Source organism: Asparagus officinalis, chromosome 1, assembly GCF_001876935.1.
Source record: "Asparagus officinalis chromosome 1, Aspof.V1, whole genome shotgun sequence".
NCBI lineage: Eukaryota > Viridiplantae > Streptophyta > Magnoliopsida > Asparagales > Asparagaceae > Asparagus > Asparagus officinalis.
The window spans coordinates 7,733,801-7,760,261 of NC_033794.1; the positions used below are offsets into that span (position 1 = coordinate 7,733,801).

General features: G+C 37.4%; 3 protein-coding genes and 1 pseudogene across 4 annotated transcripts in view; 2 read left to right on the forward strand and 2 right to left on the reverse strand.

Annotated features, from left to right (window-relative positions):
• The window catches only part of LOC109848033 (non-canonical poly(A) RNA polymerase PAPD5), a 32,773-nt gene continuing 8,690 nt past the window's right edge, over positions 2,379 to 26,461 (forward strand). The window contains exons 1-13 of one of the 2 annotated variants that reach the window (XM_020417309.1): positions 2,379 to 2,789; positions 4,350 to 4,462; positions 4,568 to 4,624; positions 5,291 to 5,386; positions 5,474 to 5,544; positions 6,479 to 6,521; positions 8,094 to 8,174; positions 8,279 to 8,338; positions 8,804 to 8,872; positions 8,957 to 9,054; positions 9,193 to 9,241; positions 9,343 to 9,387; positions 10,420 to 10,627. In XM_020417309.1, coding sequence (XP_020272898.1) covers positions 2,474 to 2,789; positions 4,350 to 4,462; positions 4,568 to 4,624; positions 5,291 to 5,386; positions 5,474 to 5,544; positions 6,479 to 6,521; positions 8,094 to 8,174; positions 8,279 to 8,338; positions 8,804 to 8,872; positions 8,957 to 9,054; positions 9,193 to 9,241; positions 9,343 to 9,387; positions 10,420 to 10,627 — 1,306 coding nt within the window. In that variant the 5' untranslated portion in view covers positions 2,379 to 2,473. Of the gene's footprint in view, positions 2,790 to 4,349; positions 4,463 to 4,567; positions 4,625 to 5,290; positions 5,387 to 5,473; positions 5,545 to 6,478; positions 6,522 to 8,093; positions 8,175 to 8,278; positions 8,339 to 8,803; positions 8,873 to 8,956; positions 9,055 to 9,192; positions 9,242 to 9,342; positions 9,388 to 10,419; positions 11,155 to 26,461 lie in introns of those variants that run through there. The other variant, XM_020417301.1, reaches the window with a different exon arrangement.
• LOC109848025 (putative uncharacterized protein DDB_G0290521) overlaps positions 11,421 to 26,461 on the reverse strand; it is a 29,263-nt gene continuing 14,222 nt past the window's right edge. The window contains exon 5 of the mRNA XM_020417287.1: positions 11,421 to 12,223. Within this exon, the coding sequence (XP_020272876.1) occupies positions 11,718 to 12,223 (506 nt within the window). The 3' untranslated portion in view covers positions 11,421 to 11,717. The remainder of the gene's footprint in view (positions 12,224 to 26,461) is intronic.
• On the reverse strand, positions 13,637 to 18,758 carry LOC109848044 (mediator of RNA polymerase II transcription subunit 15-like). Its single transcript, XM_020417319.1, has 3 exons — positions 18,477 to 18,758; positions 16,952 to 17,230; positions 13,637 to 15,025 (listed from the first exon to the last, which is right to left on the reverse strand). The coding sequence occupies exons 1-3, from the start codon at positions 18,615 to 18,617 to the stop codon at positions 13,934 to 13,936; spliced, it is 1,512 nt and encodes a 503-aa protein (XP_020272908.1). The 5' UTR covers positions 18,618 to 18,758; the 3' UTR covers positions 13,637 to 13,933.
• LOC109848056 overlaps positions 19,813 to 26,461 on the forward strand; it is a 10,625-nt pseudogene continuing 3,976 nt past the window's right edge.

The following is a 26,461-nucleotide window of genomic DNA, read 5'->3' on the forward strand; positions in this document are numbered from 1 at the left end:
TTGCATAGAGTTAGTTGTATTTATTACTCCTTGTCGTGTTTGAGAACCAATAGGAGTTCATGACTTAGTGACCCTTGCGCATCATGAACAAGACCTAGAGACATGTGTGTGTGTGTGTGTTTACTTAGACATACAAGAAACAGTGGGATGGGAAAGTCTTGATTCATGTGATCGGATATGGTTGTTGATGTATCTTCTAGACTCGCACCAGTGACATGTTTCGTCCTGGAGTAGGTTTGTTGGGCCAGTGACCTGTTTCGTCACTTTGGTCAGTAACCTGTTTCATTACCCAAGTTTTGCTTGAGTTCGGACTAGGCCGAAATCGGATTGCGTGTAGTCCTCTCACCGAACCGTTTCGCGGGTTTGGATGCACGTAGAGGATTTGTGAACAGTTGGTTATCCAATAATATGAACGTTGACTTTATTTGAGATGTGGACCAGTGATCTATTATAGGATGGCTAGCTGCTTGACCTCGTTACTTGGTTGATTTTTGGATTCTTCTGATTATTATACTCTAGTGGTGGATTGCATTTAGATTATTAGAATTCCAGTGCCATGCTTTTATTGTTATTACTGTTAGTGTATTGGTCGTTCAACTGTTTCTATTCTCCCTTGTAAGATCTTGCCATGTGCCATGCACGCTGACGTACTCCTGTTCTCTCGGGTTGTACGTCAGATTTAGTACGTCAGATTTAGAGGACGGACGGGTCCAGCTTGGAAACATGCAAGAGCCGGAGTATTTCTCAACAAGAGTGCCTTGCATACAAAGCAAAAGAAAAAGCCGAAGTTTAGTTATTTCTTTTAGTTACTTGATGGTCTTTAATTTACTTTTGTATCATTTTCCATTTCCGTTGGGTCGATGTATTTTTATATTTTCTCCAGTATTTAGTTGGATAGTTTTGTATTATGGCATGTATGACCCGAGTATTATGTCTTGGATGATATTTCTTTTATGATATGGATCATTTTGTTCTGAGTTGTTTATTATATTCTTGCTAATTGTGATCGGGGACTTGTGACTTTGCATTATACTGCTTGACGCTTAGCGTATTAGATTGAGCAGAAAGGGTCTAGTACTTATTTCTCCTCAGTCTGATACGTCACGGGCTTGTTCGTGTTCAGGTTCCCTGGTATTTTGGGAAGCAGCGCGTGACATCCTATCTTTATGGTAACTACACCTAAGTGTGTGCTTGATAGGAGCACATCTATAAATACAATTAATAAGTGTTTTGGATCCCTAAACTTAATTACTCTCTCTTATTTTTTTATACACCATCATAAGAGTGTATGAGAGCTTAGAAGAACACCAAAACACAGAGCATTAAGGCATCTCCAAGCAATGGTGTCAATGGACGGAGGTATACCGATCTCTTCCGCATTCAGTTTATTCAAATTCATAGCATATATTGTTTGTAAATATGCTTATAAGTATTGCGGAGCTTATTTTTGACACATATATCTTACTAATCAGGACTGCGAAGCCCCTTGGCTAATTTCTCAATGGATCAGTTTAAAGCATGCTGGATCCACTCAAATTCTAAATTCAAAAGTTGAATTTTCAAATTGAAACACGTGCATACTTTGGATCACCTTATGTTAATATGCATGAACTATGCAGAAACAAAAATCATCAAAGATTTTGAATGCTTTGACACATGAAGAAAATCTAAAGAACTTATCTTTTTTTTGACTTGGGAGTACCTATCGAATTAAGTTTTGGGTTTAATCCTTTTTTACGTGGAAGTGTCATGTGAGTATGGCATGACCTTATTGTGAAGCTAAAGAACATTCAAAACATAGATATTTCACTCAAATCTCGTACTTTTAGAGTATTAATCATCGTTTATCCTTGTCATATTATTAAGTCATTTGTCACATAACTGTTTAAAAGGATACTCTGAGATAAAAAAAAGGATCCTCTGAGACTACCAATCACCGACACGTGCGAGCGTTCCAAATCAATGACCTGTGAGGCTTAGTCTGTTGCATCGCAGTTTACGTGGGATAATCGTAACAAAGAGCTATTCAGGTATCATGATTTCTCTATTTTGGGCATGTTATTCAGTCAGGAAGCAAAAAACTGTGTTTGGCAACATAATATCCAAATCCGATAAACAAAGATTTCAATCCGAACCCGAACTTCATGTCTCAGTCGGGTTAAACCCTAATTAAAGGCCTTAATTAGGGTTTAACACCCTCCTAAATAGTCGGGGTTGGCAACCCCGACTATTTAGGATAGTGATTAATCTGCTAATCACAAAATCCGGTCGGTTTTGATAAATAAAAGAAAAAAGGGTCGATTTTGAAAAATAAAAAACTAAATGGGTCGATTTTGAAAAATTGTTCTTTTCAGAATCTCCCTATTATTTGTCCGTTTTTAAACAAAAATAAAAACATCGCCGCCGTCGAGATCGAGAGAGAGAGAGAGAAGCCCGACAAATCCCTAATTAACCCTACTCTCTCGAGCAACCCATGGAATCCAATGGCAGCATCTTATACGAAACCCTAGATTCTTTCTCTTTCTTCTCAAATCCCGACCCTACTCCGTCCGAATCCCACGCCGTGTTTCGGAACCAAATAACGTCTTCGGCCGATTTATCGGCCGATATCCCCGTCGCCGATTACTTCTCTCTCGACGTCGCCGCTGAGTCTCCTCCTCGGGATGCTGAAGAATCTCCTCCTCTGCCTTCGGTCGATGATCAGGCTAATGGAGAGAGCAAGGTCTCGGAGCTTGCTTGGTTTCGTTCTGGCAGTAAATTCAAGAGCCCCATGATTCAGCTCCATAAAGGTGAGATTTTTGGAAATTTGATGCGATTAGGTTTTGTTAGTGTTGAGGTTATGTTTTTAAAGTTGAGGTATTTGTTGTGATGGAGGGAAAAAAATGATTGTCTGAGCAGGCAGAGATCGAAAAGATAAAGCCTGAGAATTAGATTGCTTTTTTCTGTTTCTCATAGAGTAGTTTTACACTTAGAACTGGCAAAGAATGATGAGTTTGTGATAAAAATAGGTAATAAATATTTTCGACCTACCAATAGAGATTAAGGAGCGCCATATGACCTAATTCTTTTGATTGAATATCGTAGCCAGTTGCAACGGTACCGGCCCATCTTGTGTTTAGCTTTTATCCTGCGGCGTCTCATGACCTTAAGTGAAATGTACGAAGAGAAAAAAGATTATGTTATCAACTAACAGAAGTATAATCTAGTGGCGGATCCAGGATTTATGGAAAGTGGTGTCACCAAATAATTAATGTTAAAAAATTATAATTTTCCTCGATGAGTTTTCATATTTTGAAAAAGTAAATAATGGAAAGGATAGTTACACTATCAAATATATCTTTCTCAGTATATATCACTAACAAGCATTGAGCCAACCATCTCCTTGATTAATAGCACAATCATTGTATCATTAGTTAAGCCATCAGTCATCATGTCATTATTCATTTGTAATACTACCAGTCATCCCTTAAAGAAACTTTCATGACTATTCATTTTCTAACAAACCCTTAATATTTCTATTCCAAGATACTAGAATGAATTTTTATCAAACAATGATTTTTTATTTATTATAAGCATGTAAGTAAATTAGATTTTTTTATTACTTGTTAGTTGTTGTACCTACTCTTTATAATTAAAAAAATATCCTTCACTGTGAATCAAAGAATTTAACTCTTCATTATGAGAAGAAAACCGATATCTTGCTAACATTAGTATGTACAATAATATGTATTAATGCCTACAAACTTATAAAAAGTTAAGAGGAAAGTGGTATCCAAGAATTTAACTCTTCATTATGAGAAGAAAACCGATATCTTGCTAACATTAGTATGTACAATAATATGTATTAATGCCTACAAACTTATAAAAAGTTGAGGAAAGTGGTATCACGTGACACCACTTCCTCCATGGTGGATTTGCCATTGTTATTATCTAGTGCCACTTTCATAGTTAGACCTATGTCCATGTTTGAGGAATTTGTATAAGATGTCCTACTTGGTTCAGTGCATATCAAGTTTGAATAACTGTGTGGGATATATGACTAATTTGTATAATCATCTTATGGATACTACGCGGTTGTTTCTTGGTCCTGACTTCATATTCTGTATGTACATGTCCAATCATTGTATTTTCATGACCTGAAAGTTCAAGCATTTGTTTATAACGAAGACTGATAGTTGTCTAGTTGGATGCTGTTTTATGTTCTTTGAACATGATAATCTGTATCTTTCTTAAGATTGCTAATAATTGTAAAGAGCATGTGCCTGATTTCTATTCATTTTTTTTTCAAGAGTTGGTGGTCTATATTCCTTATAACTAGAAATGATCTAAATATTGCTGTGGTGTCTCAGAGATAATTGATTTTTGCAACTTTGTGTCACCAACTCCTGAAGAAGAAGCCTCACGCAGTGCTGCTATGCAAGGTGTTCTTGATGTCGTGAAATATATTTGGCCACACTCCAAAGTATGCTTTACCAATATTGGAATATCAATGCGTACAACCGTTCCTACTTGGATTTATTTATGCCCATACATAGACTTCCTATCTTTTAACTGGCTGTTGCTGTAGGTGGAAGTATTTGGATCATTTAGGACAGGTCTTTACCTACCAACCAGTGATATTGATGTAAGTCATTCATACTTTTGAAGTTTGCTTCTGTTTTGAATGTTATTCTACTATAATTTCGATCAATATATAATTGAATTAGTCTCTTTATTGACTGATTTATTTGATGAGATTCTATTTATCTTTCATGTATTTAGTTATTTGAGTAAATTTTGTAGTCTATTCACTATTCAGACATATCTTCAATGGTAAGGCTAAAGATATATGATACTTCTAAAAAGAGAAGAGTAGCAGATTCACCGTTTAGGAGTGGCTGGTCTATTTGAATATTTATAGATGCTATTTTCTTAAGTTTTGAATATTAAAAAGTTTCAAATATATTTCAGTAGATGGATCTGTCAGATAGATTTTAATTGAAACCTAAACAAGTTTAAGATTGATTCAAGTTTTTGTACCTCATGTGAGGTAAAACAGCGATATTATTTTCTTTTAAGAGTGTTGTAGATTATTTCATGGTAAGTATTATTTGTATTTATGATGCACAAATACTGGTGATTGTTTTCCTGAAATCAGTTTGACTGAGTCAAATAGACATTGCTATTACATGTCTATAGTCTAATAAATTTTTTACAAGAGATCAGTGTGAATATATGCAATTTTAATATTTTGAATAGTTAGTGCAAGTCATGGTCAATAGTGCTTCACGGCTGATCTGAACTTCTGTAGGTGGTGATCTTGGATTCGAAGGTCAAAACTCCACAAATAGGTCTCTATGCTCTTGCTAGAGCATTATCTCAGAGAAATATTGCCAAAAAGACGCAGGTTAGCATTTTAAGACTTGTGGGTTTTGCAGTACGTAGCTGTTCTTCCTGACATGACATCAGCATGGAATTACTGTTTTGACCTAAGGTTATAGCTAAGGCTCGAGTTCCTATTATAAAGTTCGTGGAAAAGAAAAGTGGAATAGCATTTGACATCAGGTTCAATCTGCTCCTTATCTGGTTTTGTATTTAATATATTATATATTATATATTATATATTCAAAAGACTATATTAATTACTGATTGTTAATTTGTTTGTTCAGATGCATTAGCTGCTTATTTTGCTTGACATGGTTGTCCCTATTACAGTTTCTGTGGTTATTCGGACTGCTTGTGCTGATGCACCAGCTGCTTATTTTGCCTTGGTTTTCCCTTGTTACATTCTGTGTAGTTAATCTGTTACTATAATCTTATCTTTGTACATAGCACTAAATGTGAGTGTGTCTGGTTCTCTTCTCTTCTCGCCTTTCTTCCATCAAATGCTGCTTGTACTCGTTTTTATATTCATTCATATTCATAGTAGGATAGTAGCATAAAAGCAACTTATTCCTGAAGTGAAGTTTCTGATATTTAACAGACCATGGTTTTTGTGTCAAGTTGAATGATGGCTTGTAGTCCACAGTTGTTTGAATGGAGATGATTGTTTGTTGGAGCAATGAAAATGAAATAAGAGGGTGATATCTTTTGTTTTGAGCCCAACTTTTGTAGTCACTACAACTAGTTGTTAACAATTGCTGCCTTTATCACTAATTTAATTCTGTCTTGAGGGTTGAGACTTGATAAGAAATGGGTCTTTTGAGCTCCTACCCTCACTAGTGACTGGTTTTCTAATTTTTATGCGATCCAGAACAGTTGTCAGAATTGTTGTGCTTTGTGGCGTATGGTGTTTACATGTTATCATGCTCATGAGCTTTAAGCATCTCAAAATGACCGGAAATTTTTTCCATTATTTCTTGAAAATCATGAACTTCTCTAGACTTCGTTGCATAGTGGTGCACCAATTTTGTCAGGATTGTATGCTCCTTTGAATCTCTTTTGTGCATAATGTTTTCTGTGGAATGCCTAAGTACTTGATTTGTTGTTGTTTTAACAGTTTTGATATGGATGGTGGACCAAAGGCTGCTGATTTCATTAAGGTATAGAAGAGGCCTATCTTTTTCTATCTTTATTCTTTTTTATAGTTTCTGGAGCGTATGTTGTTGTTATATTAGAAACTGTAAATTGAATAAATAGGCATTGTACTGACCTTCCATTCAGTGATATAGATTCTAATATAAATGCTAGAGATCTCAGAATCATTTTGGACATTACCATCATGAGATTTCCTTAAGTTTAATTGTTTTGGGTATTAAGTAATAGAATTGAGAGAACCAATGTGTATTGGGAGGTAAGAGCTAAGAATGGCTTGTTTTCTTTATCTTTTTCTGGGGTATAACTGTAGACGTCCTAGTTATATTGTAATTGATTGTTGTGAAATAAAATTCTTTGACAATGGATGTGTAATATTATAAATTATATAGGAATATTAGTAATGACTATGTCCTTGTTTTAACCAGTGGTCCATGGTGAGGTTTCGAGTTTCGACATAGAGATGTGAATACAACCGTGGCCTTCTGCCCTTCTGATATTTAGCAACTGGGGTAAGGAGGTCATGGCTTGGAAGTCCAAACTTCCCTTTTCTTCTCTCTTCCTTTTCTCCTCTTCCTTTTCTCTAATTAATAGACACATGATATTTGGGAAATGTGCTTTAAGTGCGGTTTTTTGCTTTCCTCCAACTTGTCATTAAGGTCTGAAGTGTCTTCTGGAGCACATGTTGGGATAGAGAGACCCATAAGTCATAAGTAATTGTCAACTGAGCATATAACTGGAAAGGAACTGGCTTAACGCGTTACAAGATGCATTACTAAACTATGATTAACTCACTATTGTAGGAACTAAGGATATATTTTTCCTCCTTTTCAGGTAAACATACTTATTGTTCACTGGCCACGAGTTTCTAATTGAACATAAGGCCTGTTCTTTAATCCCATGAACCTCATCAACTACTCATGTGATGATGCATGGCTTCGTCTGTTTGACGTTGTACTTGAAAACTTTTCTTGATCAACTACTCATGTTCAATTAAAGAGACACATAAGTCATAAGTAGCTCACATTGTTAACTGAGCATATAACTGGAAAGGAACTGGCTTAATGCGTTACAAGATGCATTACTAAACTATGATTAACTCACATTGTAGGAACTAAGGATTTATTGTTCCTCCTTTTCGGGTAAACATACTTATTGTTTACTGGCCACGAGTTTCTAATTGAACATGAGGCCTGTTCTTTAATCCCATGAACCTCATCTACTCATGTGATGATGCATGGCTTCGCCTGTTTGATGTTGTACTTGAAAATTTATCTTGATAAACACTTCCAAAAGTAGGTCATCCTGTAGTCAGTTAGAAGGTATCAATAGTACCGTTTCTTGAAGTCAAGTTGTGAGACATACCTTGAGTGTGTAAAATTGTGTTCTTTCTGGTAGTGATAAGTTATTCCCTTCTTAAAAGGTTGTGCTTTCCATTCTAATCTTGCAGTTGGGCCAGACCAGTTGTCAAAGTTAGATTTGCTTTGGTCCACGTGTTTATTTTATGCTGGCCTATGATTCAGTATTGTACCATTTTCTTATAAGCATAGATAATGAAATACTATGTAATATTCTCTCAGGATGCTGTCAAAAGGTTGCCACCTCTAAGGCCATTGACTTTGATTTTAAAGGTTTTCCTGCAGCAGAGGGAATTGAATGAGGTTTATCCTCCTTCCTGTTTTTTCTCAAATTGTCCGGTTGTTACCTTGGCCTGTTTTGTTATCATAACAATGTGTCCCTTGTGTTCATTTCTTCTTCTTTGCAGGTGTATTCAGGTGGAGTTGGTTCATATACACTTCTTGCGATGCTCATAGCATTCTTGCAGGCAAGTACAAAATTGTCTTTAAATCTGTAAGCTTTTTTCATGTATGTTTACTAGTTACTTTTAGTGGTTTGCAGTTTGTCATATCCAAAAAGTGATATTATGTCGTTTTTTTTTCTTTTTTCTGACTACGAATTTATTATGATCAGGTGTTTTGATTTTCATTTTTATTTTTGAGCCATATTTTCAATTGCTCCAGTAGCTGTCAATTTTATGCATTCAGTTAACTGGCTCAGTTTGTTGTAGAAATCATGATATTTGTCACATCCATCAGTTGGAAAGAATTAAACCCTTTGTTTTCTCTATTGCAACGCACTACCTAAACTACTGTAATTACTCTGAATTGTGGCTGAGAGTAGAAGAGCTGTTATTTTTGTCATAAATTTATCTTGGGATTACTCCCAGGAATTTGTTCGCTGTTGAATTTTATTTTCTAGCTCTTTCATTGTAAGAACATTCTATTTTCAGTTACATTGGAGAGGTCAAGAATTATTGAGATGCGAGCGGTCCATGGAGCATAATCTGGGAATTCTTCTGGTACATTACGAAACACGAACACCGACCAATAATGTCACTTTGGTTTTCTTTCATAATCTCATCTTAATCGTTTTTTTGTGGAAGGTTAAATTTTTTGATTTCTATGGTCGCAAATTGAACACGTTAGATGTTGGTGTATCTTGCATCTCATCAGGCACTTTTTACTTGAAAACTGACAGAGGGTATGCCGAAATTACTTTTCTTGTCATGCATGTTGTGTATAACCGTCTAAATTCAGCAGTTCATATTCTTTGAAGATCCTTGGACTATTAAGTCTGATCACAAGCAGCTCAAGCAACTAATTTCATTATTGGTTTCAGGTTTCTTAACACACAGAGGCCAGAGCTTCTCTCAATTGAGGATCCCCAGGTATCTTTTTTGTTTTCTAGACTTATCTTTATGAAGTATATCCATTTAAATGACATCGATAATGAGTTTCATTTGTTCAAATGATATTGGTGATGATTTAGGCACCTGACAATGACGTTGGGAGGAACTCCTTCAACTTTTTTAAGGTCATCTTCTGCAATTTTCTCTTTTTTCAGCACTACGTTCATATAAGCTTATCTTTATGCATGTTCTTGCACGTGTCCATGTATTGCATGTGGGTTAACAGTGCATTATAAGTACTGTTTTGACCTTAATATTTCTCTGAGGTACCTGCATTTTTTTTCTTTGAACATAGTTAGCCACCTAGGTGGTCATGGTCAAGCAAAAGAATTAAAAGAGAAAACAAAAGAAAAAAGCAGTGTTCTTGCATTCGAACATAAATATGGATCAATAATTGGTTAAGAATTCGAAGCTGAGAACAACAGATCCAGATCCATCTTTTATAGACTACTTTTTAGTGATTATATATTGGAGAAAACAAGTAATTAATTCTATTGAAGTGGATAACTAAAATAATTCAATAGAATCTCCCATATTTAAAATACATCTTCATATGAGCATCAAGTATTTCCTAAAAGAAAAGGGTTTTCTCTTCTTATTTGATCAAGTATTTCCTAAAAGAAAAGGGTTTTCTCTTCTTATTTGATCAAGTATTTCCTAAAAGAAAAGGGTTTTCTCTTCTTATTTGATCAAGTATTTCCTAAAAGAAAAGGGTTATCTATTTAAAATACATCTTCATATGAGCATCAAGTATTTCCTAAAAGAAAAGGGTGCTCTCTTCTTATTTCTATTTAAAATACATCTTCATATGAGCATCAAGTATTTCCTAAAAGAAAAGGGTGCTCTCTTCTTATTTCATCAGTTATCTATTTATATAATTACATTTTGACTCCATCTTGCATCCAATTTGATTTAATTTTTCAAAATCCAAATCTGACCTGCCCTGTTAAGTGAATTCTGGTGCAAAATAATCTCAGTCCCCAGTCAAGTTTTATCTCTAGTTTAGTTATCTGGTTTTTCAAATGCTGTTTTTATCTCTGGCATAGGATTTTTTTTTTAATGTCGTGTCCCCCAGAGAAAAGTACTAATATGTGGACATACATTTCTATTTCTCATCTCTTCTTTCTGCCTTCTTTATTCGCCCTCTATTTCATTAGGTGAGATCAGCCTTTTCAATGGCTTACTCATTACTGACCGATGCAAAAACCATCATCGGCTTGGGATCACGGAAAAGCATACTCGGAACCATAATCAGACCGGACCCGGTGCTCCTAGATCGAAAGGGTGGAAGCAATGGGGAACTCACATTTGCTAACTTGCTTCCTGGTGCTGATGAACCTTTATCTCAGCAATTTGGGAATGAAGATAGTGTCATATACAACTGGCAATTAGTAGATGAAGAACCTCTGCCTAGAGAAAAAATAGTAGCCAATGATGATAGTGCAAAAAGGAGGGCCTCGAAAGCGGAACGGAGATTTAAGAAAGGGGACTGCAGTGTGGAATCATCAAAAAGAGGAAATGGAGAAAATGGGTTTGGCAGTAGAGAAGTAGATATTAAGAAGAAACGTAAAAAGTCGTTTCAAGCAGATGATGATAGATTCAGCAGAAGTCTCCCAAGAAATTGGAGTCGTAGATACTGATATATATATATTTTAAATTGCTTTCTGGAGTTGCTCGCAAAGTTGATGAAGTTGAATGGTGAGATCAGCAGGTATCTATTGTGGAGAAAACAAATCCTTGCTCGGGAGAATGTAATGTTGTGTAACATTCAATGTAATAGTATACTGGAGTTTCATCAAATCATTTTTGGTTCCTCACTAACAAGTAGTTGAATGTAACATTACTTTGTATCCTTTTCCAATGTGAGGGAGATAATGGTTTATAAATTGATACCATTGATTTTTAAAAATTAAAAATTTTGAATTCCCTATACTAATGTTGTGTCAATTTGTTAATGTAATGTTCTGGGATTTTGCCTCGTGAAGAATATTGGCTTTATCGCTCTACAAAAGAAGAAAAAACCTTTGCAAGAACATTAACAACAATGTAAGCTGCTACTAGATAAAAAAAATGTTAAGCTACGAAACCCTAGCATTACCTCATTGCTCCATCCGCATTCTCAATACTGTTGGTGAATATTTATCTGCAGCCTACTTCATCCAAAATATAGGATACGCGTGACACCCTGCTGAAAATTATTACAACATAATTAAGCCAATATATTTTTTCCCCTTTAACTTGGTATCTCAAGGCTCCAATAACAAGACGAAACCCATTCCCAGACACATAATTCATGTTCCCAAGCAAGATCCAGTTTCACTTCACAAATCTCATTTATGGGAAGTGGGAACACCAAACTATCATAAAACTCACGCATACTCCATATATACAAGAATACATTGGACTTACTCTAGCATGACTGCTTTATTAAAGACAGGACAGAAGTACGAAATCATCACCACCTCGATCCTCCAGCAGCAGGACCAGAGTTCAACCTATCGAGCAGCGCGTTAAAGTCCACAGGCTGCCCGCTCTCTGCCATCCTATTTACAACACCGATGACCTGATCCCTTGGATATCCCATACTCACAGCTTTCTCAATCATGTCCATATAAGGATGGCTTCGCACATGAAAACCGCTACTGTTTCCAAGAAGCAGGTGTTGGTTCTGCATGCCCGAAACATTGCTTGGGGGTGGATAGTTTCCTCTTTGATACGCCTGAACTCTGCTTCCATCCGAACTGTAGACAGTGTTATAGCCCTGTACATTAGGCTGTGGTGCGTAAGGTGAAGCACTTGCATAACCAGTGGGCTTGGTTGAAGGCATTCCAAAAGAACTTTGGTTAACTCCAGATTGAGGAACTGTTGAATATGCAAAGGTTTCCTGATTATTGGGCTGATGGGTGTACGGGATATAACTGGGTGGTGTTTGAGGTCGAGCAAGTTGGGATTGTGAAGTTGGTGGTTGAGTTGGTGCCATAGCCTGTTGGGTGAGCTGCTGGGGAGATGGCTGAGGCCAATGCTGCTGCTGGTATTGAGGGAATGGCTGTGGATTTTGGGGCTGATTTGCTATGTGAGGCTGATGTTGTGGTGGTGGTGCTTGGCTTGGTTCCTGAATTTGAGCTCTCGGTTGTATGTACTGTGCTTGTGTTTCAGGCTGCAAGGCCTGGCTCTGCTGAGAATAAAAGGGGGCTGGTTGTTGTGGTGTGTAATGATTATGTGGAGGGGCAAGAGCAGGTGACTGCTGCTGCTGCTGCTGCTGCTGCTGCTGAATTGGAAGCTGATTCATTTCAGGAGTTCTAGTGGGAAGAGAGGATGACACTGGGATCTGGGTGGGCAGAGCAAGGGCTAAGTGCTGACTGGGAACGTTTGGTGTGTCATCGTGCCTTTTGGGCTCAGGAACTGACGATGATGAGATGGTGTCTTCGTTGTTTTGATATTTGGTAGTAGAGGCAGATTCCCTGGGTGCTAGCTGAAGTCTGGTCAACTCCTTCTGAGTTTCGGCAAGCTCTTGTTTGTCTCTGAGAATTTGAATGGACCTGTGGACCTGATATAACCAAGAAGAATTTTGAGGTTTCTGTGGCTAGCATCCTTATCATGTTTGATAAGCTCAGTAATTAGGGAAGGAAATCAGTTTCCTCTGTAAATAAATGGGCATTATTGGGTTTGATATAAAAGAGGACCGACAGATTTTATGTTCAGCAGCATGCACTGCTGTTTATTGAAAAATACAACATGAAATCTAAGAACAAATTAAAAAAAAAGCAAGCAGAAACATGAAGGTTGGATATTTTAGTATGAAGATTATCAAAGAAAAAAAGGAATATCATGTAATTTATTATATTCACTTCAAAGGTGGCATTAAAGGATCCAAATCCAAATCATATTCACCAAATATTATTCATGCGTTCCGCATGACTATAAACAAGGTCATAAACTGATAATACTAAAAACTGGATGTGGGAGATGAAAAAAAAAGGAAAGCAAAGAAATTTCGTTTGGTAGGTGAGAGATACAAATACATATTAACTTCTCTATGACTTTCATCAGATACAGTGACTGCTGGGGCCTTTCCAATGTGAGGGAGATAATGGTTTATAAATTGATACCATTGATTTTTAAAAATTAAAAATTTTGAATTCCCTATACTAATGTTGTGTCAATTTGTTAATGTAATGTTCTGGGATTTTGCCTCGTGAAGAATATTGGCTTTATCGCTCTACAAAAGAAGAAAAAACCTTTGCAAGAACATTAACAACAATGTAAGCTGCTACTAGATAAAAAAAATGTTAAGCTACGAAACCCTAGCATTACCTCATTGCTCCATCCGCATTCTCAATACTGTTGGTGAATATTTATCTGCAGCCTACTTCATCCAAAATATAGGATACGCGTGACACCCTGCTGAAAATTATTACAACATAATTAAGCCAATATATTTTTTCCCCTTTAACTTGGTATCTCAAGGCTCCAATAACAAGACGAAACCCATTCCCAGACACATAATTCATGTTCCCAAGCAAGATCCAGTTTCACTTCACAAATCTCATTTATGGGAAGTGGGAACACCAAACTATCATAAAACTCACGCATACTCCATATATACAAGAATACATTGGACTTACTCTAGCATGACTGCTTTATTAAAGACAGGACAGAAGTACGAAATCATCACCACCTCGATCCTCCAGCAGCAGGACCAGAGTTCAACCTATCGAGCAGCGCGTTAAAGTCCACAGGCTGCCCGCTCTCTGCCATCCTATTTACAACACCGATGACCTGATCCCTTGGATATCCCATACTCACAGCTTTCTCAATCATGTCCATATAAGGATGGCTTCGCACATGAAAACCGCTACTGTTTCCAAGAAGCAGGTGTTGGTTCTGCATGCCCGAAACATTGCTTGGGGGTGGATAGTTTCCTCTTTGATACGCCTGAACTCTGCTTCCATCCGAACTGTAGACAGTGTTATAGCCCTGTACATTAGGCTGTGGTGCGTAAGGTGAAGCACTTGCATAACCAGTGGGCTTGGTTGAAGGCATTCCAAAAGAACTTTGGTTAACTCCAGATTGAGGAACTGTTGAATATGCAAAGGTTTCCTGATTATTGGGCTGATGGGTGTACGGGATATAACTGGGTGGTGTTTGAGGTCGAGCAAGTTGGGATTGTGAAGTTGGTGGTTGAGTTGGTGCCATAGCCTGTTGGGTGAGCTGCTGGGGAGATGGCTGAGGCCAATGCTGCTGCTGGTATTGAGGGAATGGCTGTGGATTTTGGGGCTGATTTGCTATGTGAGGCTGATGTTGTGGTGGTGGTGCTTGGCTTGGTTCCTGAATTTGAGCTCTCGGTTGTATGTACTGTGCTTGTGTTTCAGGCTGCAAGGCCTGGCTCTGCTGAGAATAAAAGGGGGCTGGTTGTTGTGGTGTGTAATGATTATGTGGAGGGGCAAGAGCAGGTGACTGCTGCTGCTGCTGCTGCTGCTGCTGCTGAATTGGAAGCTGATTCATTTCAGGAGTTCTAGTGGGAAGAGAGGATGATACTGGGATCTGGGTGGGCAAAGCAAGGGCTAAGTGCTGACTGGGAACGTTTGGTGTGTCATCGTGCCTTTTGGGCTCAGGAACTGACGATGATGAGATGGTGTCTTCGTTGTTTTGATATTTGGTAGTAGAGGCAGATTCCCTGGGTGCTAGCTGAAGTCTGGTCAACTCCTTCTGAGTTTCGGCAAGCTCTTGTTTGTCTCTGAGAATTTGAATGGACCTGTGGACCTGATATAACCAAGAAGAATTTTGAGGTTTCTGTGGCGAGCATTCTTATCATGTTTGATAAACTAAGTAATTAGGGAAGGAAATCGGTTTCCTCTGTAAATAAATGGGCATTATTGAGTTTGATATATAAGAGGACTGACAGATTTTATGTTCAGCAGTGTGCACTGCTGTTTATTAAAAAATACAACATGAAATCTAAGAACAAATTAAAAAAAAGCAAGCAGAAACATGAAGGTTGGATATTTTAGTATGAAGATTATCAAAGAAAAAAAGGAATATCATGTAATTTATTATATTCACTTCAAAGGTGGCATTAAAGGATCCAAATCCAAATCATATTCACCAAATATCATTCATGTGTTCCGCATGACTATAAACAAGGTCATAAACTGACAATACTAAAAACTGGATGTGGAAGATGAAAAAAAAGGAAAGCAAAGAAATTTTATTTTGTAGGTGAGAGATACAAATACATATTAACTTCTCTATGACTTTGATCAGATACAGTGACTGCTGGGGCCATGTTGTCTAAGGTGCAATATGGAACCATGTTAAATGGAACTAGATCATCATGATTTGTTCCTTATAGTGGAGTAGCTAAAGACCAAAACATTCATTGGGTCCAATCCAAGTCCCTCTGGCCAAATCTGCCAAATATGCGTTTGGTCCAAACCAAACCAACACTCAGTAACATAAATTAAATACCACACCTAACCCTTTCTCCTTCGCTATTGGAATGCAATGTTGGCAATACAACAGTAAACATCAGAGAAAATTGAAATAAACCGACCCATTCACTGTGAAGATATCTCGCCATTCGTATGCAATAGTCAATGTTCGAGTGCAAGCACAAGAAGACAACAGAAAATATTGAATAAGAAAGAAAAGCGAAAACATATTAAAACCTGTATTCTCACTTCAATTTTGCATAGGCCTGTTCCAGGGGTTTTTAGATGTTAGCTTGATTCGTCATGAGTTCTTTGTATAGTGCTTTTATGAGTAGTTTTTTATATTCAGTTGTTGTGATTCCCCAAGGTCATGAGTTCTTTGTATAGTGCTTTTATGAGTAGTTTTTTATATTCAGTTGTTGTGATTCCCCAAGGGGATTTTGTTAAACTTACAATGCCTTAGAATGAGTAGTTTTTTATATTCAGTTGTTGTGATTCCCCAAGGGGATTTTGTTAAACTTACAATGCCTTAGACCTGTATAGCGCTCATTGGTAATGAAATTTATTCATTTACCAAAGAAAAAAAAGAGGAAAAACTGTAAGAGTGATTTCAAGGGCAATAGGAAGCATGCTCCTACATTGACCTAAATTGGAATAAGATTAATCAATTAGTTTTAACAAATTCAACTCAAAATTGGCCTAATCAAGATTGTACGAGACGGTGATGATGTATACATCTCGTTGGCCTATCAAATAACCAGTCCAACTAGAGAAATAGTACACACTTGCATCCTAAACCTGAAAAACAGAAGTTCTAGATTCGGCATGGCTAGATGTCTCCAACATGGTACCCATATTCGGTCCACGGAGCATTGTTGTCAAACAAGCATTGCACACGCGTAATGTAGCTCGAATAGTGTTCATTATAGTATGTGTTATGTGTATCAGTGTATGTACTCAGGATCTACAATGCATGGGCATCTTCACTAGGTGACACGGCTAACCAAAAAGCGGATCAGCATTAGATAGTTAGAAACATTAGATATTGTTATACCTATGTGACTAAGGCTTCTTATTTAGAAAAAACTAGAAATTATGCTGAGATTCCCTCAGATAATAGTGTAATTACTCAGATTTGCCTCCAATAAAAAAAAACTAGAAATTATGCTGAGATTCCCTCAGATAATAGTGTAATTACTCAGATTTGCCTCCAATAAAAATTGTGATAGTTCAAGAGAAGCAGCAAAGCATAACTTACTTCTTGCAGATGTTTTTCAAGAGACTTGAGCTTTGTATCTGCTTGACTCTGATCACGGTTCATATCAGCTTGAAATTCACCTATTGACCGCTCGAGTTTGTAGCAATATATCTCCAGTTGTGACAACCGTCCACTGATCCCATCAAGATGGCGCAATAGATTGTCAGCATACTTTTTCATGCACTTCTCAACAGCATCTATTATTTCTTCTTTTGAATACTCATCTTGTTGACCATAAACACTAACCAACTGTCTTCCCATTCTGCTTTCATGAAAACCCTTCACAATTAAAAAAAGATGAGTACACTTTTTTAGATCACTACGATACAAAGAATAACAAGTAGCTGCTTGAAACACCATCCAAAGATGTAAAGCTAATTGCTGGCATGCTACTATATTATGTGAATCAGGCCTGGATCGAAACACCATCCAAAGATGTAAAGCTAATTGCTGGCATGCTACTATATTATGTGAATCAGGCCTGGATCCCTGCCTTATATCAACTTATATTCGAAACCCAGAGTCATCTCACGGGACACATGCAGACCTCCCATCTAACATGGGGTAGGACCACAAAAGCTGGACCATTTTTCATCATTAAACAACAATCATGGAACATAAATTGAATAGAAATAATACATCATTGGGTAGAAATTTAGCTGGGAGCCCAAATGCAAAAGATAGTGATTCTCTATACGGTTTGAATTAGCTAACTCCACTCATTTGAGTGTTTGTGAAGCCGTTAGCGTCTTTGATTATTGCATGTAGACAGGATACAACTAACCAAACCAAACAGCACAATTTTCAATAATTTTACATATGAAACCATGACTAGAAATGTGTATAGACACCTGACCTAGTGTGGGCATACGTTCAAGCTGAAAGGACTTTACGCACAAGAAATTTACCATGTCTGCCCAGGGTAAATCTTATTCAAACAAGAAGTTACGGAAACTTATTGTCATTAAAATGGTTATTTCAAATTTTGAATGTAGACAACAATTGCTATCTATTATGAAAGAACACAGTTCAACTATTTCATCCTTAACATTCACCAATCACCATACATCTCAAAAATCCCTGATGGTAACTTCAAAAGCAGGATGAAGAAAATTCAATTTTTAAGCCAATCCCAGCAACAGCAAAAATAAAACACTGAGAATTTAGTACGCTAAACACCAAAGAGTTAGTTAAACAATCTTAAATGTTTCACCCTTATACAAAGATCACAACTTGAGTTTGAGCTGTCAATTAATCAAGCAATTAAATAATTTTTGCAAAGAATATATACCTTCTTTCACCGAAAATCACAGACTACACATTTCCACGCACAAAACCCGCGCTTTTAAAAATAAAAGTTATTACCGAAACCCAAAATTGCAACTTGTCCACTTTCAACGAAATTGAGTTGGTTCCTATAACTTTACCGTAGAATTCTCAACTAAAACGGTCAACTTCATCGCCTATCCACAAACAACCGAAGATTTCGTGCCCAGATTCGATCGGAATATATGAAAAATTTTACCTTTGGCGATGGATCTGATCGGTTTCCGTTGGGTGGATCCTGGTTGGTGTAGGCATCGTAGGCGCAGAGGACGTCATCGGAGTCGAAACCGAACGATCTCGGACCCGACGAGGTTCGGCCTGAAGATCCGCCGGAGGCCATAGAGATTAGATTCGAGAGATCAGAGACCGAGCTAGGGTTAGGGTTTCTCTCTCTCACTCAATTTCTTTGTTTTTCACAGAGAACCGCGACGAAGCAATTGACGGTAGATTACGAAATTGCAGTTGCGTACTAGTGTGGGGATCGCTATAAAAAATCATTAGCATTTTAATGAGAGTTTTATGTCAATATAACTACTCCACTTTCTTGGAATTACAAAAAACCGCTTGGTTTGTGAAATATTACAGGAAAAAAAATCAATACGGAATTGTTTATTATTCACTTTGATGTATCAAACGGCTGAGAAAATTTCGACTCCGAATCATTTAGCTGAGAGTGTCATATAAGAATAATCTCGTGAAAATTTTCATGTCAACATGGGAGAGGGCATCAAAGTGGCAACGTTAAATAACTTAAGAGTGTATAAATGATGTGAAAGACACCTAAGAGTATATAAATGCAAATTGAGTGAAAGTATAAGATATTTAAGTGCTATTTAGCCTAATGTTACATTTATATTTTTTTATATGTAACCTTAGTAGATTGTTTGGACACAAACATGGCCCTTAGGGCATCTCCAACCCAGCACCAAAATGATGCGAACAGTGCTTTTTGTTGCACTGTTCATTCTCCAACCCAGCTCTATTTTCTGCGCCATTTTGGTGCAGTTGAACAGTGCTGAACCAAATATGGTGTTGCACTGTTCATCCGCCCTATTACTGTTTATTTTTTTAAATTTTTTTTAAATATTTATTTTTACCTCTTAATTAATATAAAAATAGATAAAAGGAAATAAACTGAGAATATTCTGAGAATATTCTTTTTTGGTGTAAAAAATGGTGCAATGGGTTGGAAATGTATTACTGTTTGACGTGACTTTTGCACCATTTTGATGCAAAATTTGCACCATTTTGATGCAATGAGTTGGAGATGGTCTTAGCCCATTTACGAGTCCTTTTGTTTTTTGTGGAGCCAAACACGTTTAAAGCATGCTGTCCTGTACCAATTTAGATCGAGATCTAAAGCAACAATCCAAGGTCCAAGAAAAAAAATAAGTTTTGCTACGTGAACATAAAATATGGGATCAATAGAAGGAACAAGTGAGATGTTAAGTTGATCTGACTAACACATTATCCAATAGGAGGCGGACATCTCACTTTTCCCCGTATTGGTATCGTATTTTGGTTCCTTCAGTATTTTTCAAAAAAAATCCCTTGAAAATTACAGTCATTAATTACACTAGACGGGTCCAAATTCAAGTAGACGATCGATTGTCGATGGCGATCTCCGCTCCGTCGTCGGATTCTTTGTCGGCCGACAGCAAAAGATGTTGGGTTGTCAACGGTCTTCTCCTGGGCGCTGCGATCGCTGCCCGCCGCCGCGGCCGCTGGGGCCCACGCGGCCCTCGCCCTCCGCTGGTTCAGAAAGTCCCGGTCCAGAGTCGTCGGATTCATCCCGGCCCGATTCGCGTCGACCCGGTTCGAGGGCAAACCCCTCGTCCGTATTCTCGGCAAACCCATGATCCAGGTAATTCAAAATTGTCTCTTTTACTCGTAGAAGTATCCATTGTTGAATAATTTCGTAGAAAGATTTAATTTTGTGATATTAGCCATTTACCTTGGAGAAATTTGACGTTTTGCAGGAGTTGAGCTAGGTTATTATTAACAAGATGCTCATATTATTGATCTAAGTTTAAAATTCCAATTTCTACATTGATAAGCTGTACCTAAGATGTGATAATGCAACAATGTACAGTCTAGAGACGAAAATTTTGATGATTTCGGCAAGTTTATAATTTTGTTAAAATTATGGAACGTAGATTTTGACAAAGATGCATGGTTAAAACACCTTGAAATCATCTAGCTGATGTGTAGTGTAGTAGATCCAACCATACAGATTACAGATATCATCTATCAATTTAAAAACCGAAATTTTAAATTCAAACATGTAGGACGTTCGTCTCAGATATTGTATAGTAGCCTAGCTCAATTCTAGTTGAAGTGTCCAACTTTTCTAGTTCATTTACTTTTTTTTTTTGATTTTTTTTTTGGTTAATAGAGAACGTGGGAGAGATCAAAGTTGGCCTTGACCTTGGACCATGTTGGTAAGTTTGAAATGGCTATGCGTTGTTGCTATTGCTTTATTTTACAAATTATAGAGTCTTTTAAAATTTGGTACCGGCTTTACGTTATTTACACTAGTTCTTCGGAGCACAAGATGCGCGCATTACATAGTAAACTTGTGCATAAAAAAAGAGTGTTTTTAACACCTTAATAATCAATACTAATATGAATAGGTTTTTGGAAAAATTATTGCCAAAAACGACATAAAGTATCTTACTATTACAAAATGTGGGGAGTGGGAGAATTTATCAAGTAGTGGATTGTAATTAGGGTACTTTTAGATCTTTCTAAATTTGTCCTTCTAATCAGTTTCAAAGTGCATTAAATTGTTGAGGACATATGTTGAACTTTTTGAAATTTTGACACACATAGGGGTAGAACCAAAAGTGTGGCTTTTCTTATATAATAATAGTGATAGGTAATAGATGATTCATTTTGTATCTCAATCCAGATCATGCGAACTGGAATAATCCGGATTGCTGATGAGTAATTGATGTAATATGCTGTTTATACATTTAGTCTAATATTTTGCATACATCTGTATCATGGATTATTCCTAATATTATAATTATGCAAGTGGTTTACCAATGCCTTTTGCTTGTTATGCAGTTGTGGCAACAGATGATGAGAAAATTGCCAAATGCTGTAGAGGATTTGGAGCAGATGTGATAATGACATCAGGAACTTGTAAAAATGGTATTCTCTTGAATTTTTCTATGGATTTTTTTTCATTTAATACCCGTATATGCCTATGTTTAAATGTTTGGTAAAGGTTAGAGGTTATTTATATGCAGGAACTGAGCGCTGTAATGAAGCACTTAAAAAGCTTGGCAAGAATTATGATATAGTTGTCAGTATACAAGGAGATGAGCCTCTTATTGAACCAGATATAATAGATGGTGTTGTTAAAGCTTTACAGGTGATTATTTTTCCTAAAGCACTGGTTGCTGTATTCTTGTCATAACTTGATATTTCTAGAATTTTACAAGCCATTAGATTATGGACTATAATGAGAGAGGAAACTCTTATTCTTGTTATTCCCAGATGAAAATATCTCCTTTTACTAGCAACAAGGGCATGGTTTATTTTAAGTAAATTATGCTATCGATGTACTAAAACATCGTCCGCGATTCCACCTATTTGGTTGCAGCCTGCTTAATATAGTTTTGTCATATTATTTGAATACAATATCTTGTTATTTCTATGTTGTATGACGACCATGCTTGTTGCATCATGCTGCAGATTTGAGTCACCTTGAAAACAGTACATTATTTCTCCGTTCAATGTATTATATTCACCAGTTTATCGATATATTTTAACTGCAGCACATTATGTGCTACAGGGAGCTCCTGATGCAGTATTCAGCACGGCTGTCACATCCTTGAAACCAGAAGATGCCCTTGATCCAAACCGTGTGAAACGTGTGGTTAACAATCACGGTTATGCAATTTATTTTTCCAGGGGATTGATCCTTTTTAACAAGTGAGTTCTTTGACAATACATCAATCTGGTCACAATTTTCTCTTGTACTGTTTTTTTTCCTTTGTCTAATTCATTGATTTTATTTTGTATGCACATTTTATAATTCAGGTCAGGAAAAGTTAACCCACATTTCAGCTACTCTTCCTGGCATGACATCAGCATGGAATTACTGTTTTGACCTCAGGTTATAGCTAAGGCTCGAGTTCCTATTATAAAGTTCGTGGAAAAGAAAAGTGGAATAGCATTTGACATCAGGTTCAATCCACTCCTTATCTGGTTTTGTATTTAATATATTATATATTATATATTATATATTCATAAGACTATATTAATTACTGATTTTTAATTTGTTTGTTGAGATGCATTAGCTGCTTATTTTTCCTGACATGATTGTCCCTATTACAGTTTCTGTGGTTATTCGGACTGCTTGTGCTGATGCACCAGCTGCTTATTTTGCCTTGGTTTTCCCTTGTTACGTTCTGTGTAGTTATTCTGTTACTATAATCTTATCTTTGTACATAGCACTAAATATGAGTGTGTCTCGTTCTCTTCTCGCCTTTCTTCCATCAAATGCTGCTTGTACTCGTTTTTATATTCATTCATAGTAGGATAGTAGCATAAAAGCAACTTATTCCTGAAGTGAAGTTTCTGATATTTAACAGACCATTGGTTTTTGTGTCAAGTTGAATGATGGCTTGTAGTCCACAGTTGTTTGAATGGAGATGATTGTTTGTTGGAGCAATGAAAATGAAATAAGAGGGTGATATCTTTTGTTTTGAGCCCAACTTTTGTAGTCACTGCAACTAGTTGTTAACAATTGCTGCCTTTATCACTAATTTAATTCTATCTTGAGGGTTGAGACTTGATAAGAAATGGGTCTTTTGAGCTCCTACCCTCACTAGTGACTGGTTTTCTACTTTTTATGCGATCCAGAACAGTTGTCAGAATTGTTGTGCTTTGTGGCGTATGGTGTTTACATGTTATCATGCTCATGAGCTTTAAGCATCTCAAAATGACCGGAAAATTTTTCCATTATTTCTTGAAATTCATGAACTTCTCTAGACTTTGCTGCATATTGGTGCACCAATTTGGTCAGGATTGTATGCTCCTTTGAATCTCTTTTGTGCATAATGTTTTCTGTGGAATGCCTAAGTAGTTGATTTCTTGTTGTTTTAACAGTTTTGATATGGATGGTGGACCAAATGCTGCTGATTTCATTAAGGTATAGAAGAGGCCTATCCTTTTCTCTCTTTATTCTTTTTGATAGTGTCTGGAGCGTATGCTGTTGTTATATTAGAAACGGTAAATTGAATAAATAGGCATTGTACTGACCTTCCTTTCAGTGATATAGATTCTAATATAAATGCTAGAGATCTCAGAATCATTTTGGACATTACCATCATGAGGTTTCCTTTAAGTTTAATTGTTTTGGGTATTAAGTAATAGAATTGAGAGAACCAATGTGTATTGGGAGGTAAGAGCTAAGAATGGCTTGTTTTCTTTATCTATTTCTGGGGTATAACTGTAGACGTCCTAGTTATATTGTAATTGATTGTTGTGAAATAAAATTCTTTGACAATGGATGTGTAATATTATAAATTATATAGGAATATTAGTAATGACTATGTCCTTGTTTTAACCAGTGGTCCATGGTGAGGTTTCGAGTTTCGACATAGAGATGTGAATACAACCGTGGCCTTCTGCCCTTCTGATATTTAGCAACTGGGGTAAGGAGGTCATGGCTTGGAAGTCCAAACTTCCCTTTTCTTCTCTCTTCCTTTTCTCCTCTTCCTTTTCTCTAATTAATAGACACATGATATTTGGGAAATGTGCTTTAAGTGCGGTTTTTTGCTTTCCTCCAACTTGTCATTAAGGTCTGAAGTGTCTTCTGGAGCACATGTTGGGATAGAGAGACCCATAAGTCATAAGTAATTGTCAACTGAGCATATAAGTGGAAAGGAACTGGCTTAACGCGTTACAAGATGCATTACTAAACTATGATTAACTCACTATTGTAGGAACTAAGGATATATTGTTCCTCCTTTTCAGGTAAACATACTTATTGTTCACTGGCCACGAGTTTCTAATTGAACATAAGGCCTGTTTTCCTCCTTTTCAGGTAAACATACTTATTGTTCACTGGCCACGAGTTTCTAATTGAACATAAGGCCTGTTCTTTAATCCCATGAACCTCATCACTTATTGTTCACTGGCCACGAGTTTCTAATTGAACATAAGGCCTGTTCTTTAATCCCATGAACCTCATCTACCTGTGCCTAGAGACTATTGTCACCCTGTTCCAACCGCCATCCAAGCTTGGAGAGAAGAGCTAGCCATATTAATGGAATGTGTTCGACGAATACTCAGCCCACCATCTTTCTTCGGTTTGCAAACACTGTCCCATTTCACCAACGCCACTTCCTTCCTCTCATTTGTAGAACCCCATAAAAAATCTATGTTTAAAGAATCAATCTCCTTAGCCACCGACAAAGGTAGTTTCGAGGTGTGCATAGCATATGTCGCAATCGTGCTAGTGACCGATTGGACTAAAGTGGCTCTACCTGCAAGCGACAAGTGCTTGGCTTTCCAGGATGCAAGCTTCATCTTTATCTTATGGAGGATATAGTCATAGGTTCGAGTATTTACCTTCTGAGTGTGTAATGGGACACCCAAATACTTACCCAAGTCAGTACAGTGCGAAATACCCGAGCTTGATTGTATATTATTCACTATGGACCTAGCAACATTAGGAGAGGTGATAAAGCGAGACTTTGCCAGGTTGATTTTCTCACCCCAAAAATCACAATAATTATTGAGGCACTTCATCATAGATTGACATTGCTCCACCGAAGCTTCACCCATAAGAATTAGATCATCCGCAAACATGAGATGCGATAATGGGGTCCCCCACGTGGTGCAAGGAACGGTTTCCACACACCCTTCATCACTTCCTCTTCAATCATCACTGGCAGTTTATTCAAACAGAGCACGAATAAGTATGGGGAGAGAGGGTCACCTTGTCACAGCCCTCTTGAAGGCTTGAAGTACGAGGTCATTTCCCCATTCCAAAGCAGGTTCATTTCAGTGGAAGAAATACAAACATTATGAATGAGATAATAGAGGCCGAGATCCATAAGAACCCACCGCAAGAACTCCCAACTAATCCGATCATAAGCCTTTTCTAGATCAATCTTCATAACCATGGCCCCGAGCTTGCCCTTCTTATGCATCAAAGAATGCATGACTTCTTGAGTTACTACAATGTTATCCGTAGTGCCCCTACCTGGAATTAATGAAGCTGCTCTGAGTCGGTGATATAATATCCTTGAGAAGAGGGCGAAGGCGGTTGACAATCACCTTAGAAATTAGTTTGACCGAGACATTGCATAATGAAATAGGCCGAAATTGGGAGGCAAACTTTGGGTTGTCTACTTTCGGGATCAAGCACACCAAAACCTTACTCAACTCCGGGTCAAAAGAACCAAGTACAAAAGCTTCTTTTACGAAATTACGGAGAGTTACCCACCGTGTCCCAATTAGATTGGTAGAAACGTGCTTGAAATCCATCAGCTCCAGGGGCTTTGAAGGGGGCCATTTGTTTAAGTGCGCACCAAATTTCTGCATCGTGGGGAACCTTGATCAGTGCATTCAAGTGTTGCTCACTCAAAGGCAAAGACGCACCAAATTTCTGCATCGTGGGGAACCTTGATCAGTGCATTCAAGTGTTGCTCACTCAAAGGCAAAGATGAGTGGGGCCAAAGGACATTGAAATCCACCACCAAGTCTTCAGAGTGGTAAACTGATTGAAAGTGAGCAATAATTTTCCAAATCATGAATCCAAACACCCGAAACATCCTCGAGAGAACTGATTCTGTTTTTGGATCTTCGAACTAAAGTGGTTGTGTGGAAAAACTTAAGAGTTCTTATCTCCAAATTGCACCCATCTAGACCGAGACTTTTGGAACCATAAAATTTCCTCTTGGGCAAGAACGGAGTTATACTCTTCAGTCAATTTAGCCTCCAACTCATGTAAGTATAGGTTCGGTTTAGTCTCCAAAGACTTTTGAATGCCACCAAGTCTTGCAAGCAACAGATGCTTTCGCATTCGCAGCCACTGAAACACTCCCAACACAGGCCTTCCATAAAATCCACAAACCCCCAGAAAAACCAATTGCGTCAACTTTTACGCAGCCATCAAAGCCCAGCCTCTCGATGACTCTATCAGCTCTGTCTCCACTGATT

What these genes read in the sequence shown, in the direction of transcription:
- LOC109848044 (XM_020417319.1), bottom strand. Translation starts at nt 18,617, where the DNA reads ATGGCCTCCGGCGGATCTTCAGGCCGAACCTCGTCGGGTCCGAGATCG. An exon ending in GATCAGATCCATCGCCAAAG is followed by an intron (nt 17,231 to 18,476) that starts GTAAAATTTTTC and finishes TTAATTGTGAAG; the next exon opens with GGTTTTCATGAAAGCAGAAT. An exon ending in TTGAAAAACATCTGCAAGAA is followed by an intron (nt 15,026 to 16,951) that starts GTAAGTTATGCT and finishes TGGTTATATCAG; the next exon opens with GTCCACAGGTCCATTCAAAT.